Raw genomic sequence first — 19447 nt, 5'->3', positions numbered from 1 at the left:
TTATTCAGGCTAAGCCAAGCTTTCGCTTTGCACATGCAGGGTTACCGGAGCTAAGCCGCAGCTATTTCTTAAAGGCCAACTGCACTCAAATTTTTGTTTGTCCAAATTTGATCCAGATAAGTAGTCTATGCTCTTAAAGTCACCATGGCGAAATCCTTAGCTCCGGTATTACAGATCACGCCAGGTACCTTCATTCAAAGCACCCCCGAGCAGACGACGTATGTACTTGGCGGAGAGTCGCCGAAACCAGTTCCGAGTGGCCTTGTGACGGAGGTTGGGGAACCTGTCCCGTGAAGCTCGCACTTCGCCGGCGACTTGCATGGCGCTGCGCCGGCTGCAGGGATGCGTTCGGCCGGGATTTCTCTGCTACACCAGCGCGCTGTACCGCCGTCATCATCACATGTTTAAAACTAACCGCATAGGTAGCAATATCCGCCTTTTTTTTCAATGCAATGAAAGAGGTTAGAAGCCTACAAACTATTTTTACTTGAAAATATTTTTACTCAAGGGAAAACAAAGCGCGAAACGAGCAGTTGCCCTACATTTGTCACTTCTTTTGCACCTACCACAGAAAGATATATTATAAATTCTTGACCATTTGCACTTCCCCGTCCAATATCGGCCATAATTTGGGCTGGCCCAACGCCACCTTTTAGACCTTTCCAAAAGTTTCACGACCTAACTAGAGTTGCTGTACACGCAGGTATAAACATTTTGGCGTCTTTTGCCTCACTCGCTAAGCGAACCAAAATCAGCCTTTCCCGTAGTAACAAATACATCCGCACAAATATCGGCCGTCGTCCTCGCGAAGTGCGAAAGCTAACGAAACTGCTTTTCTCCTAAACAATAAACTAGATTTTTTGTTCAATTCTCAAGGGAAGTATTTACTAGTGGTAGAGCGTCAGATATAGTTCACTTGAAAGTAAAGTGTTTTCAGCAGCACATGCCTCTGGTGAAAGTAGAAAACAGTGCCACATATAGGAAACTTTTTCGTGTTTTAGTACATCATTTAGATGTGGAAGCTGGCTTATAGTTTCAGACCACTTTTTAAAATCGATTCTCGATGTGCAGCAAGGTGAAAAATACTGGGCCGATATTCACGAAGCTGTCTGTACCTAATGTATTGTAGAAATAGTGATTGATCTCCGCCTGCTTGCAGTTTGTTCCCTTCAAACTGAGCGATGTGATTTCCGAGGCGCCGGCTAACGAAAGCTACTTTTCGATATCGTAGAAGCAGGTAGCTTTGTAAATCAGGGTCCGCTTTTTTACTCGCAATGCCAAGAATCGCCACTCAGGCAGTTATTCTGGTGGAAAAAAATTACTGTCGGACGGTCTACTTCACCTCGATTGATAGCAACGCGATGGCGGAATTGGGCATAACTCCATTATCATGGGCAAACGTTGGTGGAAGGTCTGTGGAAATAACAGTGCCAAACCGCGACGCTACCACGTGCATTTGAAGGCGGCTGTGAGCGGCCGTCGGTGCTAGCGCGGCCGCTTCCGTTCCCTCACGTACGTCACGTCCGGCCGCCGGTAATGGCCGCCTTTTCTATTCAGTTTCGGTTCCGAAAACGCCAATTTCGCGAGCCGTTTGCGTCGCGCGCGTTCATGTTTGAAACGCAGTATTTTGCATTTCGCACCCTTTTTATGTGTACTATAAGGTGACATTATTTTTACGTTGTCGAAAATTTGAGTTCAGTTGGCCTTTAAGCGAAGCTGTTGCCGCTAGAATCTAGGGTATATCGTTGAAGCAAATGCATATCGCCGCCCGCGTCGGAGAGGAAACTCCTCAAAACCTGAGAGCGAGAGAGCCAACAACAAAAGCAAACAGAAAAAGCAAACGCATCTCGCCGCTCGCGTACGAGGTATGTGGCTCTGTGAATGTATACGATATAGTGCGTGACGTAGTGCGCGCCTGATAGGGCATCCAACCAAGCGTGCGCGGCGTTGCAAAACAACCTTCTCGGTGAGTGTGATAATAGAACGCAGTAACGCAGTCACCGCCAAAGTCGCGCGCCGTTCAGAACACAATTTGGAAATCAAGGCTATACGTAGCATAACTTCAATAAGCATTTTTATTGGATTGGCTATATTTTGTTTGTTTGTTTGTTTGTTTGTTTGTCTTTATTCGCATCTTGCACAACGTACATGACGCTGGGAGCGAGCAGTAAAAGCTGTCAAAAATCGACAGCTTGACAGAGCTGCAAGCCCCCAAGCACTGGGCAGCGTAACGGCAACATCAAATACAACTTGTATATTGAAAAGAAAAGAAGAGCAAAAGAGAGAGAATAAAAAAAAATAATAATAAAGAAAAGAAGAAAGAAAATGGACCAAATATTAACTGCCAACACAGTAAATACGCAGAAGCCGTACTGTGGTACTACACGTAATTCGGCATTACACAAACTGCGCATGCTATCAGGTATTATACAAAGAATAACACAGTCCAAGACAGGGCTATACACTGGAAAAAAAGAAAGATAGACACATTTGTCAAGATCAGTAGAATCAATATAAAAGTATCCGCGTGTATGGCATGTGTTTTTCATAGGAATGACCGCCAAGAACGCTCAAGGGAAATAACACTTCTCTACACCTTCCACTTAAATTTCGTGTCACCTCTAAGTCATGTGCTACAAAGCTTCGCTGGACATCCGCTTTGGCAAGGCCGAAAGGGCGCGTAAACTCTTTTATCTGTTTCGGTCGACACTCGACGTCGCGGCGGGCCGGCGCGCGTACCTGCCCCACCTTCCAGATTATTCTACCTAGAACACTCTAGATGTGTCTTACTTCCTGAATGGAATGGGCGCGGTGCGCCAGTCATATACGACCGTCCGATTGTGCCTCGGACCAGTCAGAAGCGCTTGCAAGTAGGCGTGCCCTCGGCGAGCACAGCTTCCATCACTGGCCCTCGTCTTCGTTTGCCGCACAGATTCCCCGCCAGGTAACCATCGTACACGGCACGAGTTCGCGCTGTGGGCAAGGCGCTTCCGTACTCATTCCTGCTGCAGTTGGCTGGAGAAAGCAGAGAGCGTCATGGCCAAATCGCCACGTCACCGTGCTCTCGAGCACGCATTTCTCGCAACCGTGCTCATCTTGGGCGCAGTCTTCTGCGTGCCGCTGTCGCTGTGCACGCGTCTGCGCCAGTGGCTGTTCGTGCGCCTTCTTGGCGTCCTGACGCTTCTCTGGCCAGATGACTTCGAAGAGACCAAGCGCGCAACGATGGCCAAGCTGAACGAAGTCGAGTCTCACGACCCCGAGCTGCGTGCCGAAGGCGCCATTCGGGTTCTGGAAATAGGAGCCGGTTTCGGAGCCAACTTCAGGTTCATGCAACGGAAGGTGAAGTACTGGAACGTCGACCCCAACACCGAGTTCGAGGGCGCCTTCCTGGAGACTCTCAAGAATTACCCGAAGGTGCGTTTTCCGTGGTAATGCACATTATCAGCAATTCACTTCGAATCAAATGTTTCAATACAGTCAACTTACACAGAGTTGCCGAGCTGTACGTCAATTTACCCTCTAATTGCTTTTTTTTATTTTTTTCCTGGAGAGGAAACGACTGGAAAGGTGGGGGAAAAGGACCTTGAGGGTGCAAGCTGTTCGCCTGCAGAGGGCCCTGCTGTGGCCGCAGATTTGGGGTGCTGGGTTGCTCGAAGCGATAGCTATGAAGGTTAGATGGGCCAAACCGAATACACTATAGTTCCTGGCATTTCGCTCCTGCTTGAATTCGCGAACTTGCGCCGAATACAAACTTTGGTTATGGGGCAGGTTGTAGAAGGGGCTAGGAACTTACTGAAACCATGATGTAGATTACTGCAGAAGTATTGCAAAACCTTATTCTCGTTTTCTTCATGCGCTAGAAAAACTGTTTTGATTTTTCAAGAAAAGAACCGCGCGGCGAAAACGACAAAACACAAGGAAGAGAGAACAAACAGATAGCGCTGCCGTTTCGCCGTTATCGCAATGTTCTTCACTTTTTTAAAATGTACCAATTCGCCAAACTTTCCCTTTTAGCCTGTTTTCATTTCTTTGAAGTGGCTCCTTGAGACGTCGCTCATTTGATGAAAAACGCTCTATCGGTACTTTCTTTTGACAATCATGTACACCTCTGATTATATAGCTGCGAATAGCCTGACGTTTCAAGGTAACTTTGGCTTTCTTGAAATTGGAGAAAGCTTCCGTCACGCACTTTATGCATTAGAAGTCACCCATTCCAGCAAACTCATGGGCAAATAGCCCACAGTACTCACAGAACGCACCTCTAAGAGCTGTGAAGAGGGGAGTCACCGGTTTATTGCGATGAAATGTGGCTTAAATGGCGGGTTGCGCCTAATGGCCTTTGGAAAGTTTCAGATACCGCGGGGAGTCTGGAGATTTTACAGCAACTTCTACGGAGCCCACCACAACCTCACAGACCCAAAATTTGTGGTCAAGAATTTTGCCAGCTTCAATACGGCAGACAGGAGAATCGGAACATAAGGGAGGTGCGCCACCCACGTCATTTCTTTTCTTGCGTACTTCTGCTGACTACTGAAGTTATGGGGAGTATCGGAGATTGGCCTTTTCGCTTTGTTTTTGGAGGCTACTCAATCAAACAGCACCATTATTTGTAATCGTTGGGGTAGTTTTAATACAAATGGGTTTACTACTCTCTTATCGTTAAATCAAAGCTTTCTATGTCTCACAGATGGCGCATGTCGCGTCGTAAACGCACTGCCGGAAAGTCAACTATCTCTTACGATTATGATGATCGTGGTTGAATGGAAAGAATAAAACGCTTCCTGTAGTCGGAATCCAACTTGCGTCATTCACGTTATGAAGCCGACGGTTATCCCGCAACACGGATTGTAGGCGGGCCAGTTGGTACATAACTGAGTTACAAACAGCGCAGGAAAGTACCAACTGGCCCGCCTACAATCCGTGTTGCTACGCTGCTTGTAACTCAGACGTCTATACGACTGCACCATTCCAACAGGGTCGAATTAGTTTGTATGTTGAGAGGAGTGCATGTACGTGCGAAATTAGACAGAAAATTATGCGCTGCTCCATCTGACGACGCCGATTGCAAAACCTGAAGCTTTCTTCGTACACTCTTAGGCAAAAAGGACTAGCAGTTCGTCCTTTGGGAGACTAACAGTCTCTGCCACAATCATTAGTCTCTATGGGGACTAACTGCGAGGGGACGAACGGTTAGTCCCCAACCCGGGTGGTCCGTTCAGATGCTCCCCAAGGACGAACTGCTGAGTCGCAGAAAAAATAAAAAACGATAGCACCACCAGGGATCGAACCACCGACGCCCGGAAATAGACGCAATGAAATCGACGCCGCCGGGTAAAAGTCGCAGTAGATAACATTCAAGTGTACAGCGTTTAGTTCTGTGCATAACGCGGCAGACCCATAGCAACTCGAGTCCGCATTTCTATCCGTGCAAGCGAACGTGACCGCGATTCGCGCTTTGCGCTTTGCGCTTAGCACTTTGCTAACTTTAGGTACTATTGCTCAGTTTGATTGTAAGTACAGCCTCACAGCCATAGTTTTTTCTCGTAAATAACCATGAACTCGTCGTCGCCTAGTTGAGGTAGGAGCTGGGCGATCGGACGACTCATTTGCTTCCGCACAAATAGCGCAAACTAGGTGTATTCTTAGTGTTCGATACATATGTTAAGTGCTCTATGTAACGTGTGTGAAAGGTGTCGTCTGTTTGAGTGTTAGAATAAGGAAGCAGACCATATTTTCCTGCATCGGCGAAACCAAATTCGGTGTTTCTTTAGCCTGAATTCTTCAAGTTCGCGTCGCTAAACGATTGCGACTGGTAAATGCAAGCGGGTTTTATAGCACTTGCAGCATTGTCATAGCTTTGGTGCACAAGGCAATTATGTACAGAGCGCAAAAGATAACTTCGAGACGGTTACCTGTAGCGAGCATTTTTATTTTGCAGTTGTCATCAGCAACTACTACGTATTGTCTCGTCTGTTAAACATTTACATATTCATTACGCTTAGGAATCCACGTTTGCTATTGTCACTAATTTTTGTGTTACTGTTAACGCGCTTGAAAGCTTTCATTGAACGTTATTACCGCGCACGAATCGTATGCAACACAGCGTATCAACATAACCTCACCGAGAAGCGTCTGGTCATCGCGCTTCGCCGCTCGTTGCCATTACCCGGCGGTCTGTTAACCCTAGGCGATTTTCTTATAATTAACATCGATATTTTCTCATATGGCACCATCTAAAGGACCTGCTGACTGCAATGACGTGTGTTTCGCAAATCTAAAACTGTTCACAGACATATGCGCGAAAGGGCAACGACGACGCCATGAGGTGATTAACGACGCAGCAAAGAGACTAACTGCATGCGTTCGTCTTCCCGTTACTCCTTAGCGATCGGCGGGGACGAACAGTTAGTCCGAATTTGTGCACATAGCACATACTCTGCCGCAGATACTCCCCTTGAAGATGGACAGTTGCCCCTGAAGACTAACGGCTGTATTTTAGCCCCTATTTTAGTCCTTTTTGCCTAAGAGTGTAGGAAACCAAATGGCGAAGGGTCAAATTCAAAGCCCTGCGATAAAAAGTCCGCACTGCGTGCGAAGAGTAGGAGGAGGAAAACTTTTATTGATATCAAATAAGAGCGCTGTGAGTAGAGTCCTTGGTCCAGGACCCGGGCCCAGTAGACCTTGGTGCCGCCTTCGTCCTCTTGATGATCCGAAGCTGACGATCAGGATCAGAGCTGGCCAGCTCTCACTCCCACTGCTCTAAAGTTGGATTTCGTATTGTGTCTATATTCTTATTGTGTTGACAAGCCCACACCACGTGATATAAGGTTGAGAGCTCTCCACAGTGAGGGCAAGTGGATGTATACGTTGTAGGGAATATAGCGTGAAGCCTGGTAGGGAGAGGAAAAGTATTGGTCTGTAGCTGCTTAAATGACGTCTCTTGCTCTTTTGTGAGGGATTTATGGCGTGCGAGTCAAAGTCAAAGCTCAACGAGTCAGAGTCCGAACCGTGTGCAAGTGAAAGTGCACACTCAGACGACAACCAAGGAATCCCTCCAGAGAAAGCTTCGGGTTTAGTCATCGTCGTCGTTACACTTTGGGGTGCATGATTTTTGCTAAATGTTTGTCTACGTTACCAATCGGCGTCTTAGGCTGATGTGTTTTTTGTAGGAAGATAAATGCACAAATATTTGTGGAAGGCATCTTGTGTTGCGCGCCTAGTAATCTTTTCAGTATTTGTCTAGTGGTTTTTGAGGAGTCAGTAGAAAGATTTATTTACGACGGCCATTCCCCGTTCTGCAGGCGCATGTATAACTGAGTGAGTGAAAAACTTTATTAGACGAGAGGCCATGGGGCCCTGGGGGGGGTAAGGATGAGGGGAAAAGGGGAAGGTAACAACTCTCACAATGAACACAGTTGCAGTCTTGGCGTCCTAATCACAAAATGAACACATAAAAGTCAGTCAGTGGCACTAAAATGCACAGCTCACACTTAAATGTACAGTTCACACTGTAGACAACGCGGTTCACACTGAAAACAGTGCACGCTGCAGTCAGTTCACATTGTAGGTAGAACGGGGAAGTCTACCAGGCCGTTACACTAATTTGTAGAGTCCGTTTTCAAGGGTGTACTCGGTGATTGCTTCTAGTATGGTGGGATCGTCGCGGACCCGACTAACATGTTCCTGTTCAGTCACAGGGGCGGGACCTAGAGTTAAAAGCTGGTGGCGATTACGGTCGAATGATGGACAAAGCCAAATTAAGTGATAAAGATTTGGTGTGCCTTCACGACTACAGTGGGGGCATCGGCGCAATTCGGATCCTGCTGGAGCTGTCCATTTATAAATAATGTGGGGGGTGTACGCTGCATTCGCATACACTTTATTGGCGAATACTTCCCCGGGACGCGATAAGCGCTTGAGAGGGGCAAGGATGCCAACAGGAGTTTCTGCCTGTAAGCGCTTGCAGCTTTCCTTTTTGAGGTGACGAAGCTGGAGTTGCCAGTCTGCCTGGAGAGGGGGGACGGGCGTGGCGGGCACCGTGGGAGGTGATTGTAGCCTCTCCCTGGCAGCGTCGTGTGCCATACGGTTGCCTTCTGCGCCTGTAGTGTGTCCTGGAGTCCAAACAATTCGAACTTTGAAGCCTTCAATTTGTAGGTCTCTTATCAATGTGAGAATGTTTGTTGCCGTATTGTTCGGTGAAAACGGACGATTTAACTCTCGGACAGCAACATAGCATCTCATTAAATTTCTCTTTTTGTTGCTGGCTTTTACCGTCTCATTGCTTGGCCTTATGAAGATGCGTGGACACGCTCCAGCACAACTGTCTGTGCAGTCATGTAAAAAAGAAATCAGATGTATCAGAATTTAAAGGTGAGCAAGTCGGTGTCAATGCGTCATGACAATGGGAACACGACCGTTACATGCGTGAAACACCACATTTTGATCATATTTATGTATTGCGACGCAAGGGCTAATCTTGTAATATTCGCTGTGTTTGCTTGTTTCCCGGCTAGTCAAATATCTTGATCAAGCGTTTTCGCATGGCCATGCTTTTTCCCGTGATTCGGAATTTTTCTGGCTGAATTTTTGTCAAAATTTTGTGCTGTGGTGCTAACACGCTGCCTTTGCATTTATACCTTTTTGGCTTGAATTTTTGTATGCGCCCGGATACGCCCCTACACCAATTGCTATGTTTTGAATGGGTCCATAACTAGCCCGAAGGCTAAGGACCCAGACGTCGTTGTTTGCATTTTGTGCACCTGTGCATGTTGTTTGCACCTTGAAAGCTTCGCGATAAACATTTTCAATTTCAGCCCTCACTAAGATTCAACTGTCATTTGAATGTTTTGTTCGAAACCTGATAATTATTGGGCATTCCAAAAAGATGCATGGAACGAAGGTCTTGATGCACGTAGTTGTATAAACTAAATTTGTCAAGGGGCTCAAGTTTATGAGTCACCCTCCTTCCCCTTTCTTCGAGTGTAGATTCTGTGAATGAAAACCGCATAAAACCAGCAATTACTCCCAAATGGTAAAACATCCCCTCAAAAGTATCCGAACTTGTTGGAAGCTACCGATAAATCTGACTGAATGAAACTTACATTTTGTAGTTGATACTTCGTACGTGTGCAACGTAATGCAATATGTTAAGGGATAAAACAAGAACACGGGTGTAGACTCTCATGATGAAGAACTTCATTGAAGATCCACGTCCTACATTATCCAGCCACCATTCACAACGCCGTGTTAGCCCACGACTGTTACCAGCTTATTTCACCTCCGCTTGCACTTAATTGCCTCCCCACACGAAACAGGTGGAGATGGAACGCTGGGTGCCAAGCTACGGCGAAGACATGAAGCAAGTTCCCGACCACCACTTCGACGTAGTGGTCATCACGCGCCTGCTCTGCTCGGTCAACAATGCCGAAAGGGTCTTGCAAGAATGCAGGCGAGTCCTTGTTAAGGTGAGGATAGACTTAGTAAAACCACCTGTTCTTTAACACTTGGGCGGTTTTTATGCAGTTTTTCTTCCAGTTCAACTCAATTACCGGCTAAGTCAGGCTTTTTTTCGACCCAGCCTAGGAATAAGAAAATTTGCACAGAACAGCACCAATGGCTTGCAGTATGTTAAGCACGGTTGCAGCTGCAACAGTATATTCTTGCCAGCGTACTCGAACCTTCTGAAGGCTCTGCCTCAGGGCCAATAAATATCTCGAGCATTGATATTCGTGCAATACCACTCATGCAACGATTGAGTGGTAAGCGTTGCATTGAATATTGCTCTTACCTGTGGAGCCCATGGGTTTATTGTACTGCTGCTACATCGGAGCACAGCTTGCTGTTCGACTACTGCGTTAAGATATGTGTGCCGATGTACGAAGTTCAAAGTGTGCAGGGAGTTTATGTAATCTTTGAGGAGGATAAGGTATAAACGTTTAATCGAGCAGTCAGATTTGTTCGATTTACCGCCAAGGAAGGGACCTCCTTTTTCCAGGAAGCCATGGCTCTTGGCTGGCTGTCTCGCCCGGTCTAGCAGATGCTGTTGGTTATCTGGGTTGGAGCTGGTCAACCGACCCTCACACTTCTCAAATGAGGGATTTGAATTTGGGGCAAGGGATGGTGTGTGGCGGCACTCCCATACCATGTGGTAAAGAATGCAAGGCTCTGTGCAGAATTTACAATTGTATGTGTATAATGCTGGAACTATTTAGTATAGTAATGCATCATGTGGAAATGTGCTAGCCGGGAGCTGTCTGTAGATGACCGTGTCTTCGCGAGACATGTTGAGATGTGGAGGCGGAAAGGTTCTTCGTCCCAAGCGGTAGTGGGACAGGATGTCACGTGTCACTGTACCTTCTGGGGATTATTTCTCGTGTTGGGCTTATGGAAGGACCGGCTGGTATCCCAGAAGGAGGCGGCCGGTGTCTGTAAGCTCGGGCTGCGGCATGAGTGGCCTCATTCCCTTACAGAGATGAAAATTACGAAAATTTCGAGTAAATCAGGATAGGTAGATAGAATGTTTGCTGCTTTGATAAAATGCGTCCAATTTGGAGGTTTCGACACGCACTCTGGGAGTCTGATATGACAGTGACATGTTGTTTGCCAGTGGTAGCTGCAAGGGCATTGGCTGCTTTTTCGGTGGTGTCGATATCCTTGGTAGGTATCGAACCAGAAGCTAGCTTCAATCCCTGATTATTGACTATGCTGATGGCGTTGCCTGATGTACTGGTGCATACTGATGCGTCTACGTACCTAACGTCAGGCCGTTTTCCGCAAGCAGTTCGAAGAGCTTGAACTCTTGCCTCGCGTCGTGCTATGTTGTGGATCACATGCATATTTCTTGGTTCCGGGGCGACAGTGCTGTTCTCTCTAACATGTGGAGGAATGCGTTGTTTAGCGTTATTGTCTGTTGGGACTTCGTAACCCAGTTTTCGTACTGTGTGTCTTCTCTTCGTGAGTTTTAGGCGTTCCAATTGGCTAGTTTTGTGGATTTCAACCAATTCCTCCCAAGCATTGTGCAGACATAATTGCAGTAATTTGTCTGTAGAAGCAGTGAGGGGTAAACCGAGAGAAAACCTGTAGACTTTTCGTATCCGTATATTAGGTTTTCTTTTTCGTTATTTTTTAAGGCTAGATATGGCGTCCCATGCGTAATTCTACTCGTTATTAAAGCTTGCACGATTTTAATGGTGTCCGGTTTTTTTGGGTCATCTCGGCGATTTGTGATACGGCGGGTGAGATGTAGAGCTTGATTTATTTTGGTTTGCAGGTTATGGGGCGTTGCCATGCCCGCTCCATCTAGCTGTAGCGTAGGACCTAGTAGGCCGAGAGTTTTTATCTTTGAGATTAGAGCGCTATTTATCTGAAGTTCTATATCAGGAACTGGCGCCGGGGATCGACATCTGGTTCGTTTTTTGAGGAGCAGTAATTTGGATTTATCTGGAGAGCAGTGCACGCCACGTCGGCGAAGGTACTGTTCGGTGGTTTCAATTGGTTCTTGCAAGCCGTTTTGCTGTCTGTCGGCAGAGCCCAGGCGTGTCCATATTGTGATATCATCGGCATAGATACCGTGACTGATGCCTGGAATATTGTTCAGTTGTGCTGGGAGGTCGTTTATGGACAAATTGAAAAACAGTGGTGATATGACACAAACCTGGGGTGATCTTTTTGGTGGTGTCGGGTGTTTGTCTGTCCTGAGGTTCCCGATGCCAGTTGTCGCTGTGCGGTCTGTCAAGAAGTTTTGCACGAAGTTGTATGTCCGCTCGCCACGGTGGGTTGACTGTAGTCCTTCTAATACGGCATGGTGTGTGAAATAATCGAAGGCCCCTTTGACATCAGTGCCAAAATGGCGCTTTTGTGTTGGCTGCTTAGATTGTCCCGGATGTCTTCTTTGATTTACAGGGGTATATATTGAGTAGAGAGGTGCGAGCGGAAGCCATACATACTGTGAAGCCAGTGATCATTGGCTTCGAGGTGAGGGTCAAGCCTATTGTGCACAGTACGTTCATATAACTTGCCTACGCATGACGTCAGAGAAATGGGACGTAGGTTCGCGAAATGTATGGGTTTGCAGGTTTGGGAATTAAGCTGATGTTGGCATGTTTCCAGAAATTGGATACTTCCCCCTTTTCCCATTTCTTGTTGATGTATTGCAGTAACTGTTCTATGGTATCATAGTCTAGGTTCATGAGTGTCTTGTTGGTTTTTTCGTGCCCTGGCGTTGTTTCTTCTCAGGTTGGGAAGAGCCGCGGTTATTTCCGCCTCCGTAAAGGGACTGTCCATGTCTGGGTTGGGGTTACCGGCGTAGGCGGGGACCAGATGAGGGTATAGGGGATGGGACCTATGTAACGGTCGGCCAGGCTTCTGAGAAGTTGTTTGTCGTCTCCTTGGTATTGGTGAATAAGACGGCATATATAATGTGTGGTGGCTACCTTGGTTTATGCGTTGCCGAAAAATTTCTGAAAGTGTGCCAAGATCAGCGATTGCTCAGCGTGCCTTGTAGTTGGTCATAAAACTGATTCCAATTATATCTGCTTAGATGATGTGCATATTTTGTGGTCTCGGTAGTAATTTGGGCTATGCGGAGCTTGAGGGCACGGTTGCTTCTTTTTTTCTATCGCTTTATCATGCTTCTTCGAGCCTTTCGTAGGCGTAGGAGGTGCGGATCAGTGGAATGGTTATCGGTGGTAAGCTGAATTGTTCTGGTGTGTTTAGAGATAGATTAAATCATTTATTATAAAAATTACGTTGATACACTATGATCCGCACGCTGTGCCCTCAGCATCAGCTGTGAAAAGCTATCCACACCCACTGCGGCGGCTCGGTGACTACCGGGAATTTTCGCTGTCCAGTACGTAGGTTCAATCGTAGCTGCTTTTGGTGTTTTCCAATACAGGAGGAAAAACAGCATTCGGCATCTCTCAGGGATTCCTATGGGGCTTATTGCTCCCCAACACGTGGTAGACATGGTAGTCTAGATGTTGTTCGACCCGTATACGGGCCGAATCGGGTTTATAAACTGTAGCCACCCACTATAAGGTAGAGAGAGAGAGAGAGAGAGAGAGAGAGAGAGAGAGAGAGAGAGAGAAAACGTTTATTGAAACAACAGGGACGGGGTAGGGGAGAAAAAGAGTTAGGAGCTGTGGGCGGCCATCCTATTCCGGTAGGCCGCACGCCGCGGCTGCCATCCTCGCCCGAGAGATCAGGGCCACCTGGTCTTCGAGCTGGCAGCTCTGCAACGCGCACTCCCACTGCTCAAGGGTGGGGGATCTGGGTGGTGGAGGGTTGGTGGGGCACGTCCAGACGAGATGAGCTGTGGTGTTGGGCTCATCGCATTGGGGGCAGTTAATTGGGTAGTTAGTAGGGGATATGTGGTGGAGATGGAGGTGATTGTAATAAGTGTTGGTTTGAAGTCGGCGCCAAATGCGGGCGTCATGCAAAGAAAAAATGACCAATTTCATTCCATAAAAGCTGCAACTCGTGCTCTGCCCGTACCTACGGTACGGGCAGCGGTACGTCGCTGCGGTACCATGCAACGCGGCGATGCTTTAACGGCTGCTTAGCCGGCGCCGGGTCTCTCACTTTCGCCTTGGATAGCTCGCCAGCTGCGCCGTCTGTGCGTGCGCCGACACCGGTTACCGTCGCACCTCCAGAGTGCACCTGGTACAACATGTGGAAATATTAGTACCTTACATTGATAAGTAGCTAAAGCAATTCGTCCCGCCGTACTTTAGAGGATTAATAACTGATCTAAGAGGATTCATAACTGATCGGGGCCAGATTTTAGCAGCAGAGCTGTTAAAATCGGCCTCCTTTTAGTTTCGCCGTGGAGTTTGACAAGAAAACTCAGCCCAGCCGGGCGCACGTGAGCGTGTGCCTCGTGAGGGGATCCTGGCGTCGTACAGGCTTGCGCCAGGTGAGGAACGCACAAAAATACCAAGAAAAAAATCCCCCCACCTCCCCGAAGGGTATCGTGCGGAAATGCGAATGCATTGGGTGCACCGAATTCTTCTTTGCGGTATCGTTGCCGCGAGGGATTCGACTTCACCGACTTCCATCGCTATCAAGGCGCCAGTCGGCAAGCAGTCACGGAGAGAGGCGCACGCTCCCTGCATTTATATGCGCAGCGAGCGGAGAGGGGTACGCGGAGAGGAGAGAGAGACCCGCGCCAGCCCGCGCGCGAGCTCTCTCTCCACCCCGAGCTCCGCGATGCGAGCGCCCTCATACGCCGAGCGCGCTCCTCCTCTCCCCTTGCCCTCCGCTACTCTCCGCACCTGCTCCGGTTGCTAGGCGCGCGCCACAGCTGTTGCTAGGCGCACGCCGCTCAACGACGCAAGACAACCTGCGACTAAGAAATGCATTCGCATTTAAAAAACCGAGCGCACGGCTGCGTGCGCCTCGTGAGAAGTGCCCGGCATCGGCCAGCTCGACCCAACGGCCCAGCGTTTGTGGCGTGATCTCTCGCGCGCTGTTCTCCTCGCCTGTTTAAGCGCGTTTGCGCCTGAAGAGGGGAGCCCAGACGCGCTACAGGCGCCGAGTTCACGAACCTGGTTGCCGCCGGTTCTAGCCCGTGCTAACGCGGTCCACTTTGGGAGAGATGTGAAACCCTGCGGACAAAACGATCCGAGCCTGCCAGCCATGGAGAACTAGCAAGTTCAGAAATAAATATGAGGTTGAACACTTGGGTCTGCGACGAAGGGAGAAGGGCCGCCAGCTGCGCTGTTTCTCCAGCCTTGCACCATTAGTGCAAGCTGCGCCTTTTTTTTTTTCGTTGTACTGCAGAGCACAAAAAATTCATTTGAGGGTGCTTTCTTAAGAGGGAGAGAGAAATGAGTACTGATGCCGGCCGAAAAAACTTCGAAAGTTCACAGAAGCGCAGGGGTGGGGAAGCACATCTTAGTGCAATTGGAAGAGGGGTAATCAATAAAATTAAATTCCGAATGATAGCCGTTGCAGAACTAGCCCCGTCGCTGCGGTACCATGTAACGAGGCGATGCTTTAACGGCTGCTTAGCCGGCGCCGGGTCTCTTACTTTCGCCTTGGATAGCTCGCCAGCTGGGTCGTCTGTGAGTGCACTTCAGCACACGCGACAGGCTGAAACCAGTCGTCCTGGAGATATGGCCAGACGGCAGGCTGTGGAAAAGCAGGTATATTTACTTCTTTCGCCCCATGTTGCGTTTTCTGCGCGACCAAATTGTCAAGTTTAACGCAAAAAGCTTTAGTGTCCTTACTGATGCCATTGTACGCCAATGCGCCCTGCAGGAAAGCCAACTTTCTCTTACGATGATGACGAATGATCCTGGGTGAAGTGAAAGAAAAAAACGCTTCGATTCTCCTTCTGCAAAAGCTTCCCCCTCAACTATTCATCACAATAATATGGACACCTGTTCACACCGGCCTGCTGGGGAATGAAACAGCCCATGCTGCAGCCCGCGAGATTCACAACCGGTATCCTCAGCATCCGAATCGTCAGCCACGGAAGACATCACCACCGACCCCCTGACCACCACTGAAGCCATTCTCACCCACTCCAGGCACCTCCGCTACAAATATCGTCCACCGCGCCCCTCCCTCACGCACGCCCACGTCTTCATCGCATTGCTCGAAAGCTCTACCCTAAAGCCTGTCAACAATGTCAATACCCCACTAGACACGTTCCATCTTGTCATTGAATGCCCACCCTCTCCACCCCTACTTGCCCGACTGACCCCCACCCCCTTCCCGTGAGCAGTGGGAGAGGTTGCTGATCAGCTCCGACCTTGAAGATCGAGCTATGCTGGTCGACCGGGCCGTGACGCCGGCGTCCTCTCGCGGTCTCCTGGACATAGGAGACTAACCTCACCCCCCTTCTCTTACCCCTTTGCTCTTTAATAAACGTTTGTTCATTATCATCATGCCGTGGCAGGAATCGAACCTCGGCCCACCGCGTTATGAAGCAGGCGTCTATCTGATTGCTGCATTTTGACATGGCCGAACCGGACGCCAAGCAGCAGGTACGGATTCCCGCCCTACACCCCAAACCCAAACGTTAGGCCTACGGAGTGCACACCCGAGAGTTGATGTGGGTATTCTCAAAAAGTGTGCGTGCCTCAGAGTAGAACATACTCGCACTGCGGGATTGGCCGACCAAAAAATTCATCACGAGAAAGCGTCGCGTCCAACCATCGTCGCCGTTAGACGGAGGGATGCATGGTTTTTTATTTAGTGTCTGTTATTGCTAAAAGCATTGTTATGTTGCAGTGCGCACCAGCTTGTGCTACCTCCGGGGCGGGTTCAGTAAACCCCTCAAACCCTTGTTTAGATCGCCGTTCCCACCGCGTCCTGGATCGGCCATGCTGTTTGGGGCTAGTAGTTGCTCCCATTAAACAAAGCCCCTTTTCTTCTCAGCCCAGAACATCCGAAAGGAGGGTATTCTCGAGTCATTATTCTCGAGTTAATAACACTCTGAGGTATCGCACCTTCACCACAATTGTTCCTTCAATCTTTTTTTTAAGACAGGCTTTGAATTTTATCCCTTACCACATCTCAAAATTGTGCTACTGTTCCTTCCTTTCTGTTTGAAATTATTGTAAAATTAATGCCTGCATCGAGTTTAAAGGTAATTTTTCTCTTCGGAAATGCGGTATGGCCACATTTAAGACGAAATTATTCGCGCGTATTCGTCGTCCGTGGCATGTGTACGCGTATGCGTCGCATACGTCTTGACACATTGTCGTCCGAGTGATGTAAACCCGGCTACCAGTATCTTCGTCGTTTTCGAGGGTTGATGTTTGGCTTAGTAACAAATGGCGTGATGATTACCGTATTTTCATGATTCTAACGCGCACCTTTTTCCGCTCAAAGTAGCCTGTAGTAGTGCGTGCGCGTTAAAATCAGGCTCAAAATGAAAATCGACTATACCAGTGTTTTAAGGCCAGCAAGGGCTGGATAAGCAAGTTTATTAGACACAACAAATACTTGCTATCCCAGTGGCGTGCATAAAATAAAGCATCTCCTGCGGGTGCATGGTGTCATGTGCGTGGTAGAACCGGTGTCAAATTATTTATTAGGATTTTTTAGAAGTAAACCTACCTGCGCGTTACACTCGGAGAAGAGGTGCGTTAGAAGGAAGGAAATGCGGTACGCTGCTTTTAATAAAGTAAAAGTACGGCAGAAGGTGAGCAGGTAAGTGCACTTCACCCATATGTCTTGAAGAGTGTTTCTATTTTGCTTCATACACAAATATCTATGTAGTTTGTGTTTGCTTGTGTATTCATGATAGGTTTTCACGGTATTATTCGTCCTTGTGTGAACCTTCAAAAAATTGGCTCTAATGCACGTTGTGGAGGTGGTTTGAAAGCGAAACTTTAAATGACACCACAACAATTGGCCATGCAACGTCACTTAAATTCACACACGAGGCTCTATAAAGAGTGAAACCAGAGATTCTGTCAGCCGTTATGTTGGATTCGCGCCAAAAAGCCCTCCCCCTCCCTAGCGGGGGAATCAAAAACCACAACCGAATTGGTACTCACCAATTTAGAAAACGCCATTCGTGGCAAGCAGTGCGCGAAAGGTAGCGTTTCTCTAAGGGCGAGATGTCTGTATGTGGTTTATACATTTTTTTTTCCCACCATGCAAACCAATCCTTAACGTATGTTTGCCGCAAGACCACATAATTCCGTCAGGTGTGGGTTACCCTGGAGGTGTTGTCGAACAAGTTAATCAAGCCGTGCGAAGGCAGCGCCCAATGGACGCCAAGCTCCGCCACAACAAGCCCAAAACAACCGTCGCTAAAGCACACGACAAAGTCGTACCGCCGACGCGCTCGCAGGCACCTCCGCGCGGGGAACGATGGGTAAATTCGCCGCGCCATCTACAGTGTCTCCGTGATTGAAACCGCCTCCGCCGCGTTGGGAGTTCATTTTCACGCACGCCGCGAAAGAACAGTTGGCTGGCAGAGGTAGAAAGCTTTGCTTTAAAAAGGTATTACCACGGAGCTTTTTTTCTCTCTTTTCACCCTTTAGGGCGGCCTTCTCATATTCATCGAACACGTCGCCCAACCAAACGGCAGCCTGGGCCTCTTCCTCCAGAACGTCTTTACTCCCGTGTGGCGACTCGTCTTTTGCGGGTGCTGCCTCAACCGTGACTCTGGAGAGCTCATCAAGCGTGCGGGTTTCTCCCAAGTGCACCTGCGGGAGTCGTACATCGACATTGCCACCATCTTGTCTCGCCACGTCCATGGATACGCGGTCGCGTGAACGAACTGAACAAATTTCGTGCCGGGTCGAACGCGTTCAAAGCGACCTACTACTACAACTACTATTACTCATCCCCATCATTGTTACTATATTAGTGAATCACAATGTGACCTCACTGCAAGTCACACTTGCAGCTCGTCACTTGCAGTGGTCGCTGCTTACCTCAGAAGCATTGTTCTGGTCACAGGGGCGATTTTGTTGCTTTTTACTCTTCGCTATGGTTGACGCTGCACCTCCCCAGAAGAAGCCGAACTTTTCGCCATCGCTTTTGCCGCTGTTTACAACACAATCCCCGGCCGCACGACCGATATCTACACCGATTCCAAGTCAGCGTGCTACCATCTGGCTCAGGGACTCACCTTCCCCTCCGCACTGTGCCTCCTCAACAACGTTAAAGGGCCTTTTCACGTCCACTGGATCCCTGGTCACGCAGGTGTTGTAGGAAACGAACGCACACAACAGCTTCCCCGCGAGGCTCTCTCCTTCGGGCACCTGTCGACGCCCGCGACACAAATCCTTGTCCTACCCTCCGCTCCCCACATTAGCAGACCTCTAAGCATACGTCGCATGTTCCCTCCCCTCCACTCCGGCCTTACCAGTCGCCAGCAAGTAATCATTCGGCAGGCAGAAACACATACTCTTCACACACCCACTCGGCTCCATCTATTCCAACGAACGCCAGACTTCCCTGTCCCACTCTCTCACCACTGCCTTATTCCCCCAAGCCAGGACCGCATTCTGTGGGAGGGCCCTTACAACCCTACCCAACCACACAATCACACCGGAGAGTGGCTGGCTGTTGCGGCGAGTCTCCAAGAGCGACGGGAACTGGCAGCCCACTTCATCAGAGCAGCGGCTGCCTGGACCGAGGCGGCTGATTCATCCCCTTCATCCCGTGAACAATAAAGTTTCTGGTTCGTTGTAGGGTTTAACGCACCGAGGCAACGCAGGCGATGAGGCGCGCGGTAGTGGAGGGCTCCGAAATAATTTTGACCACTTGGGGATCTTTAACGTGCAGGGAAATCTCGTTCGTACACACGGGCGTTTTCTTTTTTTTCTTTTTTTTTTCTATCTGTCTTATAGCTGGAAGCCTACAAAACCAGTGCAAAACCAATATTGCTGTCATATTTTACTTCTGAAGAAATCTGCTGAAATTCAGAGGATTTTCTACTGATTCACAGCATTCCTACGCCCCTTGTCTATACTGT

At 48.6% G+C, this 19447-nt stretch overlaps 1 protein-coding gene across 2 annotated transcripts; it reads left to right on the top strand.

Moving 5' to 3' along the window:
- Positions 1 to 2577: 2577 nt before the first annotated feature.
- LOC144152063 (thiol S-methyltransferase TMT1B-like) lies at positions 2578 to 18785 on the top strand. Of its 2 annotated transcripts, XM_077683261.1 has the most exons (4): positions 2578 to 2944; positions 3012 to 3414; positions 9315 to 9464; positions 18006 to 18785. In XM_077683261.1, the coding sequence occupies exons 2-4, from the start codon at positions 3037 to 3039 to the stop codon at positions 18237 to 18239; spliced, it is 762 nt and encodes a 253-aa protein (XP_077539387.1). In that variant the 5' UTR covers positions 2578 to 2944; positions 3012 to 3036; the 3' UTR covers positions 18240 to 18785. The 2 variants fall into 2 exon arrangements, with proteins under 2 accessions (XP_077539387.1, XP_077539386.1); XM_077683260.1 differs by having other exon boundaries at positions 2579 to 3414; positions 18006 to 18784.
- The last annotated feature ends 662 nt before the right edge of the window (positions 18786 to 19447 follow it).

The sequence above is a fragment of the Haemaphysalis longicornis genome, unplaced genomic scaffold (assembly GCF_048455015.1).
Source record: "Haemaphysalis longicornis isolate Haplotype H1 unplaced genomic scaffold, Haemaphysalis longicornis Haplotype H1 scaffold_9, whole genome shotgun sequence".
Taxonomy (NCBI): Eukaryota; Metazoa; Arthropoda; class Arachnida; order Ixodida; family Ixodidae; genus Haemaphysalis; species Haemaphysalis longicornis.
Note: the sequence above shows the minus strand (reverse complement) of the source record. Positions and strands in the feature narration are given on the sequence as shown.